This window comes from Brassica rapa, chromosome A09 (assembly GCF_000309985.2).
Source record: "Brassica rapa cultivar Chiifu-401-42 chromosome A09, CAAS_Brap_v3.01, whole genome shotgun sequence".
NCBI classification, from domain to species: Eukaryota; Viridiplantae; Streptophyta; class Magnoliopsida; order Brassicales; family Brassicaceae; genus Brassica; species Brassica rapa.
The window spans coordinates 43,671,138-43,692,653 of record NC_024803.2 but is presented as its reverse complement, the minus strand read 5'-3'; the positions used below and the strand labels follow the sequence as shown (position 1 = coordinate 43,692,653).

The window sequence follows — 21,516 nt, the reverse complement described above, 5'->3', positions numbered from 1 at the left end:
TTAACCGCTGCTGTATTTGGTAGTTAACCAGTCATAAGTATCCCGCAAGCGCACCAATTTCTAACCGCATAACCAGTCGTACAAATCTCTTAAAACCGCTAGAAACCGCAACCACCCGCATCCGCAAACGCCCGCAGCCGCAACCGCAACTGCTGCGTTTGAACCAGTCAGACCCTAATACGTCGACGTTTTGCATAGTGGGTTACAGATGAGTTTAATTAAGGCCTGGCCCCACCTTTTTGAAGTTTAGTTTCTTTAGGACTTTTTTATAAAGCGAAATTATCGGCGCGTGCGCTATGATACGACTAACGAGCCTTGCATTACAGCCCACGTGTCACATCACAAAAAAACCAGAAAATAAAAAAGGAATTGTTTAAAAAAAAAAAGGAAAATAAGTGATTTCAAGTTACAAAAAGAGCCGTTGTAAAAAAGAGCCGTTGTAAAAAGAGCCGTTTCGATAATTTTATTCGATCTATAAATATCTCATCGGATCAATCTCTTCCAGCCACAAAAAAAAAGGTTCTCTCTCTCTCTCTCTCTCTCTCTCTCTCTCTCTCTCTCTCTCTCTCTCTCTCTCTCTCTCTCTCTCTCTCTCTCTCTCTCTCTCTCTCTCTCTCTCTCTCTCACTCACTCACTGATCCATCATTGGCTTTGGGAGTTTCGATCTCTTGGGTTTCTCCTTCTCCGATGTCGTTCTTGACGACCACTCTCCCGCTGTAGGAAGTTCAGGTTACCTTCTCTTGTACCAAACATTCATTGCTCTCTCTCTCTCTCTCTCTATCTCTGTCTGTCTCTGTCTCTCTCTCTCTCTCTCTCTCTCTGTCTCTCTGTCTCTCTGTCTCTGTCTCTCTGTCTCTGTCTCTCTCTCTGTCTCTCTGTCTCTCTCTCTCTCTCTCTCTCTTCAATTCTGTGTTTTTCTTTCCCACTCGTTTAATGTGTCTTTATTGATGGATTGCTTTGGTTTCTAACTTTTAAAATCTAGTTATGTCTCTTAACCGAGTGTGGTCTAGCTCGTACTAGTAGTCCCTTTTGTTTCAGCGTATTGACTGACTAATAATGGTCACATTCTGTTGTTGCAGGTTTACTTGTTATGTGCTTTGTCCTGCGATATGTCAATATCATGCGGCACAAGAAAACTAGATACACGCGCATATTATTTCCAAAGGTATTATCTAGCCTTTTGAGCTTGTTTTAAATCGTTTCTTTGCAATGTGTTTAGCTAAACTTGTTTTAAAGTCTTCTTCTTCTTCTCTGGATTTTTTTTTTTTAAATGTTTTTGGGGGAAACTTCTATATTTTTTTGGTTGATAAGAGAATATTAGGTGTAGATTCATAATGTGGAAACAAATAGGACATCACCTCCAGTCATTTGATCGTTAGAGATTGTGTGTTTCATTTGCTTGATACTTGTGGATCACACTTGGTCAACTCCTAATCTATCTAGCAAATATAGAGGTTTTCCTCCTCTCGTATTTTTCAAGTGTTTTTAAGGGAAGATTCTTTTACTTGACAGATGATAGAAACTTTTTTTTTTTTGACAAAAACAGATGATAGAAACTTATGTATAAATTTGATGTAAAGACAAATTTAGTAGAGCTGGTGATCACTATGAGTTCTCCCTAATCAATTTGGCAAAATGAATATTATTTTCCCTCCATGTCAAAACATCACATAAATTCGTTTGATGTCAATGTCCTGTCTGGAACCCTCATCTAAAATTTGTATCAGTTTGAAGTTGCTTATTTTCCAGAACTCTCGTTCCTTTAACCTTTCTCTTGGTGCTGGGTGGTTAGAAGTTGCGCGGAGGTGATCCTCGTGTCTATGGAACTGACAAAGAATATGCTTTAAGGGCAGCTGAAAGACACCTTTACTATATACACTCAAATGGCTACCGATTGTACCAAGTTCCAGATAGGAATTAATGTTTATGCATTAAGTGATAAGTACACTGATATTGCCTCCTTAGGACGTGAATGTATGGATATCACTTTTTCATTTTATTTCAAGGGTTTGGAGAAAATGGGTAGTTTAGTGGTGGCTTCTTGTGTCCTTGTGTAATGTGTGTGACCTTTAGCAGTATTTTTCTATTATATGCCTTTTGTCTTTCTGGGAGGTCAAAATGATGTGATAGTTTCGTTTCATCTTCCCTTTGACTAAATATGTTAAGAGTTTATTTGTGCAACATCAAAGAAAGCAAGCGTTGTGCTAGTTATGCAGTGAGAATTCTCCAAAATTTTTTTGCTAATGCTTGTTGAACTTCACCAAGATCAAAACTAAACTATTTAATAACACTAATTTGTCTCATTTATCAATCATGAAACTCTAGCTAGTAGAAACATGAATCAATCTCTGTGCCTCACTGCCTCAATAAAAAAACCCAGAGCCAACTAAGTAGTGAGTAATATATGAAGAAAGCCCAATGGGTTTCTTTTTGCTGCTATTAAGAGTATAGAAACAAGCTCCATGTGTTCCACAACAATTCTTGTGGGATGGTCTTACCTGCGAGTACTCCAATATGTCTGCACCACCAAGAATCATATCTTTGTACGTGTAATGATCATTCATAAGACCTTAATTTTGCTAAGCTCTGCATGTGTATCTTATCATCTTACACAAATGTGTTTATCTTAACACCAGAGACTTGTCTATAAGTGAAATCACTGGAATCATAGTTCCTGACATCCAAAATCTTATTCAGCTTCAAAAATTGTAAGTATGGAGTTTCTACATGAATAATCTGTTTTTACTTCTTTAATAACAGCACTCTGTATATGAATTTTTGTTAATGATATAGGGACTTGTCAAATAATAATTTGACAGGAGGCATACCTGAGTTTTTAGCCAAAATGATATCATTGTTAGTCATGTAAGTTACTTGGTCAACTATGAACACATGTGTCAAAACAGTGTCCCAATGTATTGATGTTTATATCATTTGTACTGCTACAGAAACTTAAGTGGGAACAATGTGGTTCAGTCCCTCAAACTCTTCTTGATAAATTGAAGAAATGGTTGACATTAAAGTAAGATTTTCTTGTCATCAATTATTGACGTTTATATATAAAACACATGTCTTACTTTGTGTTATGTATTCTCACTAACGCTTAATTAGCCTGTTTACAACAACAAAAAGAAGAATAGAACCATGTTACCAGTGATAGCATCACTCGCTTCTTTGGGTGTTATAATATCAGTGACCGCTCTTCTTTTTGTTTGTATGAAGAGAAGGCCCATCAATAGGAAAAGGCATGTGTGTAACAAAGTCATGAAACCATAAACATCAGAGTGTGATATATATTGTTATGAGAGTGTGATCATTGTTTCTAATTTTTTAGATTATTGCTATAGGTTTTGTCATCAAGCCAACCATCAATAGAAACAAAAAAAGAGAAGATTCATAATTAACAGAACACCCCCCCCCCCCCAAAAGCTTATATGTGATCGAACGTGGCAGAGCCCATTCCCTGAAAAGCAAATATTCTCTCATACAAAGAGTATACCTACACACTACACCAAGAAAAAGCCTATTTAAATTAACAGAACACCCCCAAAAGATTCATAATTTACACTTCCACTCCAATTTGAAAAAGCAACTTGTTACTTCCTTCAACCAATAACACCTCCCCACGTGTCAAAATCGGCGTGGCAGAGCGCAGCCCCATGTGATCGACGTGGCAGATCCCATTCCCTGAAAAGCAAATATTCTCATACAAAGAGTATTATACGTACACACTACACCAAGAAAAGCTTATTTAAATTAACAGAACACCCCCAAAAGATTCATAATTTACACTTTCAGCCCCTTAAGCAAAGTACAAAGCATAGGAACATTCCGAATCAGAAGAGAATACAAGGACTTTATTGTAATTAACTTACGGAGATCGTGTTCAACTTGTAAAGGCCTCCATAGAAGAAGAAGAGAGAGAGAGGCGTACGATCTCCGCATCGAATAAACAGTACGGAGTAGTGTTTCCTTTGCTCCCTTCGCGATCTCGTACGATCTTAAATGGGGAAAGGAGGCGAAGATTTGGGGATTAATAAGCAAACGAGCGGCTCCGAATCGTCAAACTCCGAACCTTGGGCTAAAGACGTTAGAGAATGCGAAGATCACTTCGGCGTCAGTGTTGAGAAAGGGCTAACCACCGATGACGTGGCGAAACGTCATCAGATCTACGGTTTGAACGAGTTAGAGAAGCCTGAGGGAACGTCGCTCTTTAAGTTGATTCTGGAGCAGTTCAACGATACTTTGGTTCGCATTCTCTTGGCGGCGGCCGTTATCTCCTTCGTGTTAGCCTTTGTGGATGGCGACGAAGGCGGTGAGATGGGGATCACGGCCTTCGTCGAGCCGCTTGTGATCTTCCTGATCTTGATCGTGAATGCCATTGTTGGGATCTGGCAAGAGACTAATGCTGAGAAGGCCTTGGAGGCTCTGAAGGAGATTCAGTCTCAGCAGGCGACCGTGACGCGCGACGGGGTGAAAATCTCTAGCTTACCTGCTAAGGAGCTTGTTCCTGGCGACGTTGTGGAGCTCAGGGTGGGTGATAAGGTCCCTGCCGATATGCGTGTGGTGAGGTTGATCAGCTCCACGCTGAGAGTCGAGCAGGGGTCTTTGACGGGAGAGAGCGAGGCGGTTAGTAAGACTACAAAGCCTGTGGAGGAGAACGCTGATATTCAGGGGAAGAAATGTATGGTGTTTGCAGGGACGACGGTTGTTAACGGGAGCTGTGTTTGTTTGGTTACTCACACTGGGATGAGTACCGAGATCGGGAGGGTGCATTCGCAGATTCAAGAAGCTGCGCAGCACGAGGAAGACACTCCTCTCAAGAAGAAGCTCAACGAGTTCGGAGAAGCGCTGACGATGATCATTGGTTTAATCTGCGCGTTGGTTTGGCTCATTAACGTGAAGTACTTTCTCTCCTGGGAGTATGTTGATGGCTGGCCGAGAAACTTTAAGTTCTCATTTGAGAAGTGCACGTACTACTTCGAGATCGCTGTTGCGTTGGCCGTTGCTGCGATTCCGGAAGGTCTTCCAGCTGTTATTACGACATGTTTGGCTCTTGGGACGCGGAAGATGGCTCAGAAGAATGCTCTGGTTAGAAAGTTGCCTAGCGTGGAGACGCTTGGCTGCACGACGGTTATATGTTCTGATAAAACTGGAACTTTGACGACTAATCAGATGGCTGTTTCGAAGCTTGTTGCTATGGGTTCTAGAGTTGGGACTCTTCGGTCTTTTAATGTTGAGGGGACTTCTTTTGATCCACGAGATGGGAAGATTGAAGATTGGCCTGTGGGTAGGATGGATACAAATCTTCAGATGATTGCCAAAATTGCTGCTATTTGTAATGATGCTGATGTTGAGAAATCTGAGAATCAGTTTGTTGCTAGGGGCATGCCTACTGAGGCAGCTTTGAAGGTATAACAGTCTACTAAGTATACTTCTTCTGCTCTTTGATTTCAAGCTTCAAAGGTTGTCAAGTGTTAATCTATTGGTGTTTGTTTCCTTGAGCAGGTTTTGGTAGAGAAAATGGGGTTCCCAGAAGGAGCTAATAAAGCTTCATCTTTGGCTGATGGTGATGTCTTACGTATGTGTACTTCGTTATATTTGTTTCTCATGTTTTCCACTTTTTTTCAGATACAAGAAACTCCTGTATATAACCTTTTATTTACATTACTGAAGGTTGTTGTCGGTTATGGAGTGAACTAGAGCAACGGATTGCCACTCTTGAGTTCGACCGAGACAGGAAATCAATGGGAGTTATGGTGGATTCCAGCTCAGGAACGAAACTGTTACTGGTCAAGGTCTGTTCTATCATTCTATGTGGCTTGTGCTTTAGTTGAAAGAATCCTTTGTCTTCAGCTACTAAGAGACCGGTTTTGAATTTTTTGTGCAGGGTGCTGTTGAGAATGTATTGGAAAGGAGTACGCATATTCAGTTACTTGATGGTTCAACTCAAGAGCTTGACCAGTACTCAAGGGACCTTATTCTACAAAGCCTACATGATATGTCCATGAGTGCATTAAGGTGTCTCGGATTCGCCTACTCTGATGTTCCATCAGACTTCGCTACTTATGATGGCAGCGAAGACCATCCTGCTCACCAGCAACTCCTCAACCCATCCAATTATTCTTCTATTGAGTCCAATCTAACATTTGTTGGCTTTGTTGGTCTAAGGGTGAGTTTTAGTTCCTTCTTATTTCTTCTTTGGTCATTGATTCATGCTCTAACTTTTTCAATGTTTTTTGAAGGATCCTCCGAGGAAAGAGGTGCGTCAAGCCATTGCAGACTGCAGAACAGCAGGTATCCGAGTCATGGTCATAACTGGAGACAACAAGAGCACCGCGGAAGCAATCTGCCGTGAGATTGGAGTGTTTGAGGCAGATGAAGATATCTCCTCGAGAAGCTTGACTGGGAAAGAGTTTATGGATGTTAAAGATCAGAAGAATCATCTGAGGCAAAGTGGAGGGATCTTGTTCTCTAGAGCTGAACCAAAGCACAAGCAAGAGATTGTTAGGTTGCTCAAAGAAGATGGAGAAGTGGTTGCCATGACTGGAGATGGAGTCAATGATGCTCCTGCACTTAAGTTAGCTGATATAGGTGTGGCTATGGGTATCTCTGGCACAGAGGTACATGTCTCTCTCCTCTCTTCTGCAAGAACGATTTTATTTCTGTTTTATGAAACGGGATGATTATGGCTCTATCAGCTTTCTAAAGCTCTGAGGTTATTTCTTGCAGGTAGCAAAGGAGGCATCAGACATGGTGTTAGCAGATGATAACTTCAGCACTATTGTGGCAGCTGTTGGTGAAGGCAGGTCCATCTATAACAACATGAAGGCTTTCATCAGGTGAGTCTTCTTCTGTTAGTTACTTTTATAGAAAGGCTCGAGTTATGTAGTAACATATACTGATCCTATCAATCTCTGACTATATGGTGATGAATAAAAAAGGTACATGATCTCTTCCAACATTGGTGAGGTTGCATCAATATTCTTGACAGCTGCACTTGGAATCCCAGAAGGCATGATCCCAGTTCAGCTTCTGTGGGTGAATCTCGTAACAGACGGTCCTCCAGCTACGGCTTTGGGATTCAATCCCCCTGACAAGGATATCATGAAGAAGCCTCCTCGCAGAAGCGATGACTCGCTTATCACTGCCTGGATCCTCTTCCGCTATCTGGTATGCAGCAACACACACATTCTTCTCACTTGTTTTTTTGAAACTCTTGATTAATAATGTGGGTTAACTTTTGTCTACAGGTGATTGGTATGTACGTGGGAGTAGCGACGGTGGGAGTATTCATCATATGGTACACACACAGCAGCTTCATGGGCATAGACCTGAGCCAAGACGGTCACAGCCTTGTGAGCTACTCACAGCTAGCTCACTGGGGGCAGTGCTCATCATGGGAAGGCTTCAAAGTCTCTCCTTTCACAGCCGGCTCTCAGACATTCTCCTTCGAGTCAAACCCGTGCGAGTACTTCCACCAGGGGAAGATCAAAGCGTCCACGCTCTCCCTCTCGGTGTTGGTGGCGATTGAGATGTTCAACTCACTGAACGCGCTCTCGGAGGACGGGAGCCTAGTGACGATGCCGCCGTGGGTGAACCCGTGGCTGCTCTTGGCGATGGCGGTGTCGTTTGGGCTGCATTTTGTGATACTGTACGTGCCCTTCTTGGCGCAGGTGTTTGGGATAGTGCCGCTGAGTTTGAACGAGTGGCTGCTGGTGTTGGCGGTGTCGCTTCCTGTGATTCTGATAGATGAAGTTCTCAAGTTTGTAGGGAGGTTGACCAGTGGATACCGTTACTCACCTCGCACTCCCTCTGCGAAGCAAAAGACGGAGTAGTAGGAAGATTATAAACGAAGGAAGGCGTATTATTTAGAGTTTAAGACTCTTAGTTTTAGCTGAAATATTCACTTTGTTGCTTAAATCAAAGTCAGCGTCTTTGGTTATTTTAAAATTTCGAAACGATACCATTTGGATAGATAAAAATGTTTGTCATCTCATTTTGGTTCGTCAACATGGGGTTTTCCAGGACAAAGTCTGTAATGGAAAGATGAATGTTTCAATCTCATCGTAGATTGTAGTTATGCGTTTTTAATCTAATAGTAGAACAATATGGTTATTCTCTAGAGTAGCTCGACGAGTGTTTTGGTTCAGGTTACAAACTCAGAGCATAGTTCATTGACCATTACAGTTATGGTTACCCACAACCCAATGCAATATTGAAATAAACAGAGTATCAAAGAATGAAATTGAATTTGAGATACTAGAGATCATATGGTTCAAACACAACTTTCATTTAAGAATCCCAGCAAAGATTGCTGAGATTTAGCTACATGAAGATCACATTGCCTACAAGACATTGTTTTACTTTTTACTAATCAAATTGGATAACAGAAACAATACACTCCCAGATAACCTCATCTCCTAATCTCAATCTTTTGATTAACCGCCGAAACCGTAGAGAGTGCGTCCTTGCCTCTTCAACGCGTAAACCACATCCATAGCCGTAACAGATCTTGAGGTCTCCTCTGGTCTCCTCGTAGATGAGTCCGCTAATACGCTTGACACCTCCTCGACGAGCAAGACGACGGATGGCAGGCTTGGTGATACCTTGGATGTTATCTCCTCGTAGATAAACTATGTAATAAAACTGATTTGATCTAATCGATATGGACAGCCGACAAAAAAATAAATAATAACACTGTTTTGTCTCAGTTGGCAATCATGAAACTCTAGTTAGCAAGGAGTAGAGTTATGCGATATTATGTCATATCAAAGAATACTTCAGTTTTCATCACAGTTGTAAGATTGTATTATAACCCCACTTGACAAAAAAAAGTCTAAGTTACAAGAAGACCATCGTAGCTAGTTGATAAAAAGAATATTTCTACTCTGGTCCGACCATCAGTGACGTGCCCTATTGTTATTGGAATGTGCACGTTGACATTTACCTATAACGGCTATAACTATGACCAGTCCTTACTAGCTATAGAAATTTAATTTAATCCCTTTTTTATTATTTGATGAGCATTTTAAACAATTAACCTTATCACCATGTGTGATTAACAAAAATGCCATTTCCTATGTGTCATCATGAGAATCATTCTCACACCCTTTATTAAATAGCCCTTTATTGCCTAGACTAATTACATATAATGCCATTGCTCATTAAATTTAATAATATGAAGAGATTATATTACTATACTATATGAGTTGTTATTGCATTACTAAAAACGTAGACAATACTCGAGATAACCATTGCGTGGAAACATCAGTAAGCTAACTTTCGTTCTTCTATTGGTCAAAGAGAGACGTAACCGATGGTTATGACCTACAACATTATCTCTCTTTGATCAGTGAGAAGAAGCCTTGCATATATAACATGAACCATTTCAAGGTATAGTTACTCACTTCAATGGATTTTAATAATTATCGAACAAAACATATATAGCCACAAAAAGAACGGTAAAATATAGTTATCTATATTTTTAGCATAATATTAGTGGATTGAGCGATGTGTATGCTTCATTATTTTACAAATTTTTAGTATAATATTAGTGGATTCTTCGATGTGTATGTTGTATTATTTCATAGAAGCTATCATACATAATTTTGTTTTAATAAAAATTGTTGAGGTTTTTACTATATATATGATTCATGTTTTATAAGATTCATGTTCTTTACGATTCATAAATAAAACATGACCTTTTTTAGGACTGGAAAATATAAACGGTTCAGAATTACGTTCTTCTATAAAACTTCTTTAGGTGACATCTATTTTGATTAATATTTTTGGATTATTATGGGATACATGATTTTTTTTTGGGAATTTATTTCAATAGCATCAATATAAACTTTTTAAATCGTAAAATCAAAATGTCGTCTATAAAAAATCTATTGAATATCTTGCGTGATTGTAAAATACATCTGAAAAGGAATTTCATATTAAATTTTTTCAATCCCTTAAATTTTGCAACAAGACTTTTTGATTTCGAAATTATATTAAATGGTAACAGACAATAAATTTGGTAATTTATATCATTCCTCTCTGATTAAGTTTAAAGTCAAATATCATTTTATTATGGACTTTCTTTATTTTTGCTCCTTGCATATAAGACTTTCTATAATGTCTGGAAATCTAAGATTATAATGTTATGCGAAATTAATAGGATTATCTGATATTTATAGTCACAAATGATATTTTGACCATATATACGATTCATATTGTTATAATATGAATATTCTACGATTTATGAATGATACATGACATTTTTTAAGGTCTGGAATGTATAAACGATTCATAATTATGTTCTTCTATAATTATTTGGTTTGTGAAATTTATTTTGGTTTATTTAGAGACAATTATATATGTGAGTAAAATTTAATTTGAAACTGGAAAATATAAATAAAATTATATTGTAAAATCAAAGTGTCGTATATAAAAAATTTATAAGCAATCTTGAGTGATAGTAAAATACATTCAAAAATTGGTGAAACTGTATTAAAATTTTCTAGGCTATCTCTTAATTTTGATTACAAGACTTTTTGATTACGTAATTAACATAAATGTTGACAGACATTAAATTTGGAAATTTAAATTTTCCGATTCAGTTTAAAGAATATGTCATTCTTAATGTAGACTTCCTTAATTTAATCCCTATGTGTATATTACTTTCTATACTTGTCTGGAAATCTACTAACAATTAGGGATTTGTAATATTGCTTTATGGCGAAAATTATTTATTTTTTCAAATCTCGTGGGTCAAAACCCTATCAGTTACTATATATATATCATATCATCTATATAGCTACAATATCACAAACTACACGTTTCAAAACTAGCAAAAATATATTAAGCATGAATTTCATTTCTGACTTGAAGCCAAAAAGTTTTTGTAGAAGATTATGGTGAATGTCATAAAACTTTGGAAGTAGTACTTGGCTCCTACTGGAGAAACCATTGAATGGTTTTCGTAGACGAAAAAATTAGGTTTCTTATGATGTATATTCTTTAAATCGTAAGCAAATTATGTGTTTATTATCTGATGCTTTCATTTGTTATTATATTGTAGGGAGACAAAATCCATACATCGGTTAGAAAGGACTGGTTTCACAGTTTGATCCTTTAATGAGACAACAATGTTCTAAGATTCTGTTTAATTTTTCCTTGACACCTAACATATCAAGTTATCTGAATCATATGTTGTTTCCAAGATTGAACTGATCAATGATTGTAACTACATTTGTCTAGCCAACTTCCGTTGGATCATTCTTGGTCTTTCTCATCCAAAGTTCTATGTTGGTATGTTCATGATATTTGACTATGTGTATATAAACTCATTTTGTCTATGTGTATATAAACTCATCCAAAGTTCTATGTTGGTATGTTCATGATCATTCTTGGAGTTATATTTTATTTCAGTATGCAATTGTTGCCTTTTATTGATAACGACTATTTATTTTAAGTTTACTACTATCTTTTTATCATCAAGTATCAACTTTATCCTCCATGTGATTGTTAATAAATTTCAAGCAATATATATTACCCATAAACGATAAGGTCGGAATCTAACCTGTCCACGATGAATGTGATACACCTTTTGCGACTTCATGTAAATGGAAACTAAAATAAACGCCAAATAAATAATCTTATAATCAATTCAGTAATTCAGATCATTCAGATTTATATAAGAATATAAATTGAAATCTTACCATGTAACCGCTGCGTCAACGAATTAAACAAACTTCAGGAGATATTTTGTCAGGAGCGATAGTCAGTACACACTTCTCCGATTTTAATTGCAGAAGTCTTTTCCAGCCCTTTCTTTTCACTAAGATATACCACTTGCGGCTTCACGAAGTCGACAAAATACAGTACTTCAAATAATATGGGGACTATAAGTGATTATATTGAAAGCTTACTGTGTCCTCGATGCATCTAGAAATTAACAAATATTCAGGAGGTTTGTTGATAGGGCCTTTGTCGATCTACAATTCATCGGTTCAAATTTCCTGAGACTTGAGTTACTCGATTCAGCTTTTAATCTTCTTATATATTGGGATTGAGCTTAGTTAATGAAATATGTTTATTTCTCAGGTGATGAGAAGATAGATCGGGCGGAGAGGCTTAACCGTAGCCCCTTATCTCGTGTCCCCTCGAGATTTTTTAGTAAAAATACCTTTTTAAATAAAAGATAAATTAAAAGAGACTCATATGTATTTTGAGTCACAATCAATATTAAAGTTCAATAATAGGCCTCTTTTACAAATTCGAGTCCTAATCACCCCACTAAATTTGTAAACTCATATTATTTACTTTTTTTTCCGACCTAATATTATTTACTTCAATTTATTTCTATTCTTTTATAAATTTTATGTACTCCGGAATCAGTATAATTTTACTAAAATATAACGATACAACTTTGATAATAGGACAATTACTGTTTCTCGACCATAATAAGATTATCGTTATCCGGACACTCCAGTAAACTTGTTTTTTAACTGAAACATCGAGTAAATTAACTTCCAATCCCAAATTGGTTTTCTTTGAATTAATCATTATATCAAACGTTACTTCTGCTAATCTATACCAAGTATAATATGCCACTTTTTGTTTTACCTTTTCAATAACTATAGGTTAAAATGTATAATCTCTTTTAGACCATTTACCCCGCGCAGAGACCATTCACCCCGCGCAGGGCACGGGTCATCACCTAGTTACTCAATTATTCATCCATTTTCTATATATCCAAATGTTTGATTTGGCATATTATATATGCAAGTACCCATTTTGTATACAATTATGTTAGTGTTTTGGTAATCGATGATTGTTTTCCTTTGAAAGAAAAAAAAAATGAAAAATCTTCGTAGACTTTTGTTGTCATTCTTAGTACTGTCTTTTGGCATTTCCAGTTTTGTTCAAGCACAAGATCAAAAAGGTATACACCTTTTTGTTTCAGGTCTTTCTAGACATTCATTTGGTGTTTGCAAGCTTAACATTCTAGACATTCATTTGGTGTTTGCGAGCTTAACATCTTGTTCTGACCAGGATTCATCAACTTAGATTGCGGATTACAAGCCAACGAGTCTCCATATACAGAACCAACAACAAAGTTAATATTCACATCAGACGCTGATTTCATCAAAACTGGAAAAAGCGGTAGGATTCAAAATGTTCCGGGACTAGAGTATATAAAGCCATACACGGTGTTGAGATACTTTCCCGATGGAGTACGGAACTGCTATACTCTTAGCGTCGTACAAGACACAAACTATTTGATCGTAGCTATGTTTACTTATGGAAACTATGATAATCTTGATACACCACCAAAGTTTGACCTTTATCTTGGTCCGAATATTTGGACCACGGTCGATTTGCAAAGAAAAGTCAACGGTACAAGAGAGGAACTCATTCACATATTGAGGTCAACTTCATTACAAGTCTGCCTTGTTAAGACAGGAACCACAACGCCGGTGATATCAGCTTTAGAGCTACGACCATTGAGTAATGATATTTACATTCCTCAATCTGGTTCTCTGAAGAATCGGTTCCGAGTCTATTTGACCGACTCTAGAGACATCGTCCGGTAAGTCAAATTAACTTGCCTACCTAACATGTTCGTTGATATTAGTAACTTATATCTCAATGCATCTGTAAAAAGTCACATTTGTTAATAAAAAAAGAATATCTAATTTTGAATCTGTATAAATATGGGTCTAAAAAGTTATGGATATTTAGTCATTATACAAACTCTAAAACGGGTATTTGACTCGATTATGTTTTGCTTTGTTAAGATGATTTTCTTATTAATTAGCGTTTGTTTACTATACACTTAACGTACGCCTAATATGATCTCTCTTTAGGTACCCACTAGATGTCCATGATCGTCTTTGGTCTCCATTTTTCATGTCGGAATGGAAACTACTAAGAACAAGTCTCTCAGTCAATACCTCTGATGACGATTATGACATACCAGAAGATGTATTGGTTACGGCAGCCACGCCAGCAAATGTGAGTTTACCATTGACCATTTCTTGGAACGTGGAAACACCTAGCGACTTGTTTTATGCATACCTGCACGGTGCTGAGATCCAATCCTTAAGGGACGATGATACCAGGGAATTTAACATTACCGCAGGTCCAAATGTTAGTTATGGACCTGTTAGTCCCGAGGAGTTGCTAGTAAATACTTTATCCAACACATCACCAGTTAAATGCGACGGCGGGGCATGTCATTTGCAACTTATAAGAACTCTAAACTCAACTCTTCCTCCACTCCTTAATGCTATTGAGGCTTTCGTAGTAGTTGAGTTTCCACAGTCAGAAACTAATACAGATGACGGTATGTGAAATTTGTGAGTATATATATGCTTTCGTATATACTTATTAAGTAGTTTATCTTCACTGTTCTGTTAGTTGTTGCTATCAAGAGTATAGAAACAAGCTATGGGTTGAGTAGAATTAGTTGGCAAGGAGATCCATGTGTTCCTCAACAATTCTTGTGGGATGGTCTTACCTGCGAATACACTAATATTTCTACACCACCAAGAATTCTTTCCTTGTACGTGTGATGATCATTCATAAGACATTATCCTTGTTATGCTCTGCATGTGTTTCTTACAATCTTACACTTCTAATATGTTTATGATCTAATACTAGAGACTTGTCCTCAAGTGAAATCACTGGAATCATAGTTCCTGAGATCCAAAATCTTACCCAGCTTCAAAAATTGTAAGTATGTACGTAGTTTCTACATGAATACTCTTGTTTTTTCTTCGTTAATAACAACACTTTGTTGACTCATTTTTTTCTAATGATAGGGACTTGTCAAATAATAATTTGACTGGAGGAGTACCTGAGTTCCTAGCCAAAATGAAATCATTGTTAGTCATGTAAGTTACTCTGTCAACAATATGAACACATGTGCCAATACAATGTCCATATCTATTGATGTTTATAGCATTTGTTTGGGTCAATCTTCTGCTACAGAAACTTAAGTGGGAACAATCTTAGTGGTTCAGTCCCACAAGCTCTTCTTGACAAAGTGAAAAAAGGTTTGACGTTGAAGTAAGATTTTCTTGTCACCAATTCTTGATGTTTATATAAAACACATGTCTTAATTTGTATAATTTCTTCATTAACACTTAATTAGTCTGTTTACAACAATAGCATTCAAGGAAATCCAAACCTTTGTTCTTCCAGTTCATGCAACAAAAAGAAGAAGAGAACCATGTTACCAGTAATAGCATCACTCGCTTCTTTGGGTGTTATAATATCAGTGATCAGTCTTCTTTTTGTTTGTATGAAAAGAGGCCCATCAATAGGAAAAGGTATATGGAACAAAGTCATCAAACCATACCCATCAGTATTATGAGAATGTGATCATTGTTTCTAATTGTTAGCTTATTATTATAGGTTTTTCACCAAGCCAACCATCAATAGAAACCAAAAAGAGAAGATATACATACACCGAAGTTCTTGCAATGACAAATAATATGGAAAGAGTTCTTGGTAAAGGTGGATTTGGGATGGTATATCATGGTTATATAAATGGTAACGAAGAAGTAGCGGTTAAGCTACTCTCTCCATCATCAGCACAAGGATACAAAGAGTTCAAAACAGAGGTTTTTTGGCACCATTATTAGTTTTTCTTTTTGAAAAGAGCACACTATAATCCATTTTTGTAAGGTCAAGTAAGGTACATATGTTCATGTTTGGATAGGTAGAACTTCTTCTAAGGGTTTACCACACAAATCTAGTAAGCCTTGTTGGGTATTGCGACGAAAAAGACCATTTGGCTCTAATCTATCAATACATGGCCAATGGTGATTTGAAACAAAATTTGTCAGGTAACACATTTATATTTTGTGCTGGTAGCCTGGTAACATCCTAAGATTATTTGACATTCATTACTAGATTTGTTATTACATACAGGTAGCTCCACTATGAGCTGGGTAGATAGACTAAACATAGCTATTGATGCAGCACTAGGTTTGTTTATCACTCCTTAAGAGATTTAGAAATCACCATTCTCATTTTTTTTCTAAAATATTTTGATTAATTAACACTAATGAATTCTTGAGACAGGGTTGGAGTACTTACATATTGGCTGCAAACCGTTAATAGTTCATAGAGATGTAAAAAGTTCCAACATACTACTAGATGATCAGTTCCAAGCAAAGCTTGCAGACTTTGGACTTTCTAGATCTTTCCCAGTTGGAGGTGAAACTCAAGTGTCTACTCTTGTAGCTGGCACACCTGGATATCTTGATCATGAGTAAGTATTGGCTTTTCACAAAATTATAATTGAGGAGTTTTAATTGTTTTCTTTTATTTTGCAGATATTACCAAACAAATAGGTTGTCTGAGAAGAGTGATGTCTACAGTTTTGGCGTTGTACTATTAGAAATCATAACAAACAAACCTGTGATCGATCAAACACGCCAAAAGCCTCACATATCCGAATGGGTGAAGTTTATGCTTACTAGAGGAGATATTAACAATGTTATGGATCCTAAACTCCAAGGGGTGTATGACTCTGGCTCAGCATGGAAAGCTCTTGAACTAGCAATGACATGTGTGTTTCCTTCTTCCTTAGAAAGACCCAACATGTCACATGTAGTTCATGAACTGAAAGAGTGTCTGGTATCTGAAAACAAGAGGACAAGAGACATAAACGCAACAAGTTCACTAGACATTAACTTAAGCTTTGGTTCTGACGTCAACCCCAAGGCACGTTAGTATCGTTTTCTTTTGTCTGTTTGTCGTGTAACTTATGTTAATGAATCGTTACAAAAGATCAAAACTAAATGTCTGTCTTCATGTAATGAAAGATGAACTGTATAGAACTAAATCCTTACATTAACAAAGACAAAACTGTACATTCAAACTCCATAAACAGGACATGATTACATGCACTTCATAACCAAGACGTGTTTAATTACACCTTCAGACATAGAGCGGCGAGGCTGATGGGCGAGGATAAGCAACAAGTGTACTCCCCACCGCGGTCTGTCTAGCAAAACCTGCATTAGGTTTCTTGCCGACAACGCTATCGCTTCTCCTACGCATTCTTCTCTCTGTCCTATCCATAATCCCTCTTCTAGCAGAGTTCAAAGACTGAATATGTTCAAGGTGGGAAACTACATCGCTCATGTTTGGTCTAAGCTTAGTCTCTGTGGTGAGACATCTCAGAGAGAGAATTGCCACTTTGCAAGCTTCTTCCATTGAGTATTGGTCTTGAAGACGAGTGTCGATGACTCTGAATATCTTTCTTTTGTTCGCTAGGTATGGTTTAGCCCACTCCACGAGGTTCCTCTCTCCGGATGGTCGGTTCTTGTCAACAGCTCGGCGACCAGACAAGAGCTCCAGAAGGACAACACCGAAGCTATAGACATCACTCTTTGTTGTTAGATGACCTAAGGACAATCCAAAGTGATCAATCATAAGAAGAATAGGTAGGCCTGCCGTTAATATCAGAACAGAACGGTTTCGGTTTACGGTTCAGTTCGGTTAGGAGGTTTGGTTCAGCAATTGAAAAAAAATTTCGAAAGCCAATCTTAACCAAAATTTCGAACTTAACTAACCAAAATCCAAACCGAACTACCTGAAATTATTCAAATTTTAACCCATTTAAACCGAAATTTAACCGAATTCAAAAAAATTGATTAACTTCGGCAGAAATTTTAAAAACGAAACTAACCGACTGTACTTTTTTGATTCAACTCGGTCCGGCCAAACCAAACTAACCGACCCGAAAAACCCGATCTTACCGATCCCAAAGGCCTCTTACCGGTTGCCATGTATTCAGGAGCTGCATATCCGTGAGTACCAATGACCCGAGTAGACACATGACTTTTATCACCAACTGGCCCATCCTTAGCCAACCCAAAATCAGAAAGCTTAGCGTTGTAGTCCTGAGATCATGAACATGAAGTTGGTACTTGAAGTCAATGGCTATTGCATCAAAGAAAGATTAGGGATGTTAAAAAAAAATACCGAATCAAGAAGGATGTTAGAAGTCTTGAAGTCACGGTATATCACTCTTGTCTCGGAGCTGTGAAGAAAGGCTAGGCCCCTTGCAGCGCCAAGAGCAACTTTCAACCGTAGTTTCCAAGATAAAGGCTGGAAATACAAACCTCCTGTCACCCAAGAAAACATCACAAAAAGCTTTTAGTATGAGGCTGTGCTGAGATAAGACAAAAGAGGAAAGGTGTGACATACTCCTGAAAAGATGATTCTCCAAGCTACCACGAGGCATGAACTCGTAAACAAGAAGACGGTGCTCATCCTCTAGGCAATAACCAATCAACTTCACAAGGTGTCCATGAGAAAACTGGCCAAGATAATTAACTTCAGCCTGCAAAATCATTCAAACACATAAAGGATAATAAATAAAAGCAAAAACCATATATTTTATATATTAAAAAAAAACATATTTGGCTTATTTTAGCGGTTTTTTTTACCAGCCACTCCTGGTGACCTTGCCAACCATCTTGGTTAAGTTTTTTGACAGCAATAACCAAACCGGTTCCTGGTCTTGTGGCAGTGAGAGACTTCTCATCAATCCATCCTTTGAAGACACAACCGAATCCACCTTCACCAAGCACACTGTCTGGTCTGAAATTCCTGGTTGCTGATTTAAGCTCTGAGAAGCTGAAACTCTTGAGGTTTGGAGACTGTAAGATCTCACCCTCGGTTCTAGGGCTGGGCCTTACAGACACAGATGAACCCTTACTCCCAAGACTTTTAGTATCTTTGGGACTTGCCACTAAACCCACAAAAAAAACAGAACATAACAGAATCTTTAGAACAAAAACCCTAACCCTCAGATGAAATAATCAAAACTTGCAGGTGAAGAAATAACAAATCTAAGAACTTTGCCTCCAGAAGATGAGACAAAGAGAGAAAATGTCTTTTACCTGGGCTCTCAGCTTTGACCTGGGCACTCAAACAAATCCCCATGACTGAGTGATTCAGAGAGAGAGAGGGAGAACCTTTTATGCAAAATCTTCAACTATATATCACACTTGAGATTAAGACAAGCAAAAAGGTACAAACTTTAAAGTTGAGGTGGACAATACATCAAAATGTGAAAAGAAAAGATTTTCACAACTTTTTATTTCCCCATCAAAGTGTGTATAACCTCTTTTGCTGAATTAATCAAAAGTCTTATTCACCTTTTTTAAGTTCTCAAGTCTCAATTCTCAACCAAGAAAGAGAGTGAGAAAGGTGTTCCCGTTGAGTGGTGGCATTAATGGCGGAGCAGTACCGCCTCTATCTTCTTCCTTCTTCTTCTTTAGCTTTTTTTTATCAGTTTTCGAGCTTTTTTTTCTTTCTCTATCTGTGTCTCTTGGCAAAGTGTCACCCTTTATATCGTTTTTTTTTCTTTCTCTCTCTGATGAGGTCAGAAAAGATTAGCCTTACAACCGCTCTCAGCCGTTGGATCTGACGTCAGCATTGTAGTTCTCGATGTAAAGTTCCAGCTGCTGTGAGCTAGGCTAGGCTCGGCTCATTTTAACCTGTAATGAGTCTCTCATTTAGGCTTTGAATGAACATCTAGAATTGTCGTGAGACATGTAACAAGTATAGGCTATGGTCGGTTTAACCACAGTCGTGAATAATTTTCGTTAGTTTTAATAAGATGTTCAGATTTTAGACTAATCTTAGTATCTATACGAAGCAGGTGTTCTTACTTACCGTGATATCTTTTTACCGATTGTAAGCAGTGTAATGATAGTTACTTGAAGTTTTGAACAAAATACAAACTAAAGCCATGAAGGATCATGGGGCCCATTGTATAATCATTTCAATATCATCTATAGATGATTCATGGTATCCTACGATAGAATTAGAAGTACTAGATATTTATGAGTCAATGCCGACAGATATTGTCATTGACTCACTGGATTATTCAAATTTATTTGTGTGTTATTGTATTCCTCTCAAACTAATCTTTGCTCAATACGGTTATATTTTCTTGATTTGATTAAACTCCAGTAATTCTTGAGGTGGATGCATTTGTGTCAAGTATGGGGCAAGTGAAGTCACATGCTGCATTCACAGTAAAAAAGAAAATATTTTGTAAAGAAGAAATAATTTGTGCATAGTTTACAAAAATACATGTGTGTTTTTTTAATATAAAAACAGTTTACTTTTTTTTTGAACAACTGAATATATTAGAACTTAAAAACTGAAACAAATGAAGGTTTAGACCCAAAGGCTAGCCCATAACAAAGCAAGAAGGAAACGGATGGGCCTTAAGGGCCACTTTAGCTAGATAGTCTGCCTCTCTGTTCTGGGAACGGGAGATATGCAGAAATTGGATGCGATCAAAGTTTGCTGAGAGATGCTTGATATCCTGAAGAACACCATAGATCTCCTTGATCTGACTTTGGGTTGAGATTGCTCTGATGAGCGTTGCGCAATCGGAGTGAAACGAAACTGACTTCTTCCCTAGACTTAGGGCTTCTTTGATTCCTTGTCTGAGCGCCAGCGATTCCGCCATGAGGGGGGAAGCCACATTGTCTATGATCTGGGATCCTGGAGGAGAGTTGGTCCCTAGATCGTTGGTGAAATGCCAAGCGATACCTGCTCGGTTGGAGGAGGCATCCCACGCTGCGTCTACGAAGCAAGAGGGGTATGATTGGATTCCTGGTATTTGTCGTCGGCTTGGAGCTTGGGGGAATACTTGGTTTCTCTTCAATTGATCGGTGCTCTGAGCTAGGTCCCATTCAAGTGCAGCTGCAAGCCCTTTTGTCGCTATTTCGAGTGGTTGAGCCGTTTTATCATCGAAAATCAGCTTGTTTCTTGCCGTCCATAGTGACCAGCAGATCCACGGGAGCACTGGTGATCTGATGCCTGTAGGAGGGAGACAGAGGGCGCTTCGGAATTGCCCCATATAGGATTCAAAAGTCTCTGCATCAGCTAGGTGAACTGATGAGTTGAGAGGAATGTGGCGCCATACTTCTTTGGCAAAGGGGCACTGGAAGAATATATGGGTAGCTGATTCCTCTTTCTTACAGCGGGGGCAAGCAGCAGCATTGATCATACCTCGACGTTGGAGTTCTGATCCTAGAGGTAAAGCTCCCTGTATAATCGACCATAAGAAAAGCTTAAGTTTTGACGCTGTTTTGATTGACCACACATCTTTCAGCCAGTCGAATTCCAGGTTAGGAGGAGGATTTGAGGTTCTCTGTTGCAGGTGTGTGTGTGCATTGAGCTGGGTTTTAGAGTTGTAACCCGACTTAGTGGAGTAGACACCAGACTCAAGGGGGAGCCACACGTAAATATCCTCTGCACCTTCCTTGCTTGGCTTAAGACACTGGATCTGCTTTGTAAAGTCTGGTAAGAACTTATCGATCTTATCCTTGTTCCACTGAAGGTCATCCGTTAGTAGATCAGAAACTCTGAGGTCCAGTCCCGCCTCTTGTACTGGTCCATAGGGCTTTAATGGGGCTTGGAGCAAGACAGTAGTATAAAAACAGTTTACAAACTCACCAATATACTCCTTTTCAA

At 38.1% G+C, this 21,516-nt stretch overlaps 4 protein-coding genes and 1 long non-coding RNA gene across 6 annotated transcripts in view; 3 read left to right on the top strand and 2 right to left on the bottom strand.

Annotated features, from left to right (window-relative positions):
• The first annotated feature begins 91 nt into the window (after positions 1 to 91).
• Positions 92 to 2,215, top strand: LOC103843447. The gene is made up of 2 exons (XR_001955979.2): positions 92 to 729; positions 1,080 to 2,215. It is a non-coding gene; the product is annotated as an uncharacterized LOC103843447 (long non-coding RNA).
• Positions 2,216 to 4,005: 1,790 nt separating this feature from the next.
• Positions 4,006 to 8,081, top strand: LOC103843530 (calcium-transporting ATPase 4, endoplasmic reticulum-type-like). The gene is made up of 8 exons (XM_033279990.1): positions 4,006 to 5,412; positions 5,509 to 5,581; positions 5,677 to 5,798; positions 5,891 to 6,172; positions 6,246 to 6,623; positions 6,733 to 6,842; positions 6,945 to 7,173; positions 7,254 to 8,081. The coding sequence occupies exons 1-8, from the start codon at positions 4,006 to 4,008 to the stop codon at positions 7,836 to 7,838; spliced, it is 3,186 nt and encodes a 1,061-aa protein (XP_033135881.1). The 3' UTR covers positions 7,839 to 8,081.
• A 191-nt stretch (positions 8,082 to 8,272) lies between these two features.
• LOC103843434 (histone H4) overlaps positions 8,273 to 21,516 on the bottom strand; it is a 47,077-nt gene continuing 33,833 nt past the window's right edge. Inside the window, exon 4 of the transcript XR_004451382.1 lies at positions 8,273 to 8,373. The gene's annotated coding sequence lies outside the window, so the exon portion shown is untranslated. The remainder of the gene's footprint in view (positions 8,374 to 21,516) is intronic.
• Positions 12,853 to 16,796, top strand: LOC103843445 (probable LRR receptor-like serine/threonine-protein kinase At1g07560). The gene is made up of 13 exons (XM_009120180.2): positions 12,853 to 12,937; positions 13,048 to 13,585; positions 13,863 to 14,341; positions 14,416 to 14,560; positions 14,659 to 14,730; positions 14,820 to 14,891; positions 14,989 to 15,066; positions 15,169 to 15,329; positions 15,415 to 15,623; positions 15,722 to 15,848; positions 15,934 to 15,990; positions 16,087 to 16,276; positions 16,341 to 16,796. The coding sequence occupies exons 1-13, from the start codon at positions 12,853 to 12,855 to the stop codon at positions 16,738 to 16,740; spliced, it is 2,613 nt and encodes an 870-aa protein (XP_009118428.1). The 3' UTR covers positions 16,741 to 16,796.
• On the bottom strand, positions 16,797 to 20,143 carry LOC103843444 (probable serine/threonine-protein kinase PBL9). 2 transcript variants are annotated; one of them, XM_018654662.2, is made up of 7 exons: positions 19,179 to 20,143; positions 18,921 to 19,027; positions 18,465 to 18,769; positions 18,223 to 18,358; positions 17,998 to 18,140; positions 17,792 to 17,915; positions 16,797 to 17,417 (listed from the first exon to the last, which is right to left on the bottom strand). In XM_018654662.2, exons 2-7 carry the CDS (start codon positions 18,961 to 18,963, stop codon positions 16,948 to 16,950), a joined length of 1,221 nt encoding a protein of 406 aa, XP_018510178.1. In that variant the 5' UTR covers positions 18,964 to 19,027; positions 19,179 to 20,143; the 3' UTR covers positions 16,797 to 16,947. The 2 variants fall into 2 exon arrangements, with proteins under 2 accessions (XP_018510178.1, XP_009118427.1); XM_009120179.3 differs by having other exon boundaries at positions 18,921 to 20,143.

Bases quoted from the DNA above. Each gene is read 5' to 3' on its own strand.
- LOC103843530 (XM_033279990.1), top strand. From the start codon at position 4,006: ATGGGGAAAGGAGGCGAAGATTTGGGGATTAATAAGCAAACGAGCGGC. The intron at 5,799-5,890 runs GTCTGTTCTATC...TTTTTTGTGCAG, and splicing joins CGAAACTGTTACTGGTCAAG to GGTGCTGTTGAGAATGTATT. The intron at 6,173-6,245 runs GTGAGTTTTAGT...TGTTTTTTGAAG, and splicing joins TTGGCTTTGTTGGTCTAAGG to GATCCTCCGAGGAAAGAGGT.
- LOC103843445 (XM_009120180.2), top strand. From the start codon at position 12,853: ATGAAAAATCTTCGTAGACTTTTGTTGTCATTCTTAGTACTGTCTTTT. The intron at 13,586-13,862 runs GTAAGTCAAATT...ATCTCTCTTTAG, and splicing joins GACTCTAGAGACATCGTCCG to GTACCCACTAGATGTCCATG. The intron at 14,561-14,658 runs GTACGTGTGATG...ATCTAATACTAG, and splicing joins CCACCAAGAATTCTTTCCTT to AGACTTGTCCTCAAGTGAAA.
- LOC103843444 (XM_009120179.3), bottom strand. From the start codon at position 18,963: ATGGGGATTTGTTTGAGTGCCCAGGTCAAAGCTGAGAGCCCAG. The intron at 18,770-18,920 runs GTAAAAGACATT...TTGTGGGTTTAG, and splicing joins GGTCAAAGCTGAGAGCCCAG to TGGCAAGTCCCAAAGATACT. The intron at 18,359-18,464 runs GTAAAAAAAACC...ATGATTTTGCAG, and splicing joins AAGGTCACCAGGAGTGGCTG to GCTGAAGTTAATTATCTTGG.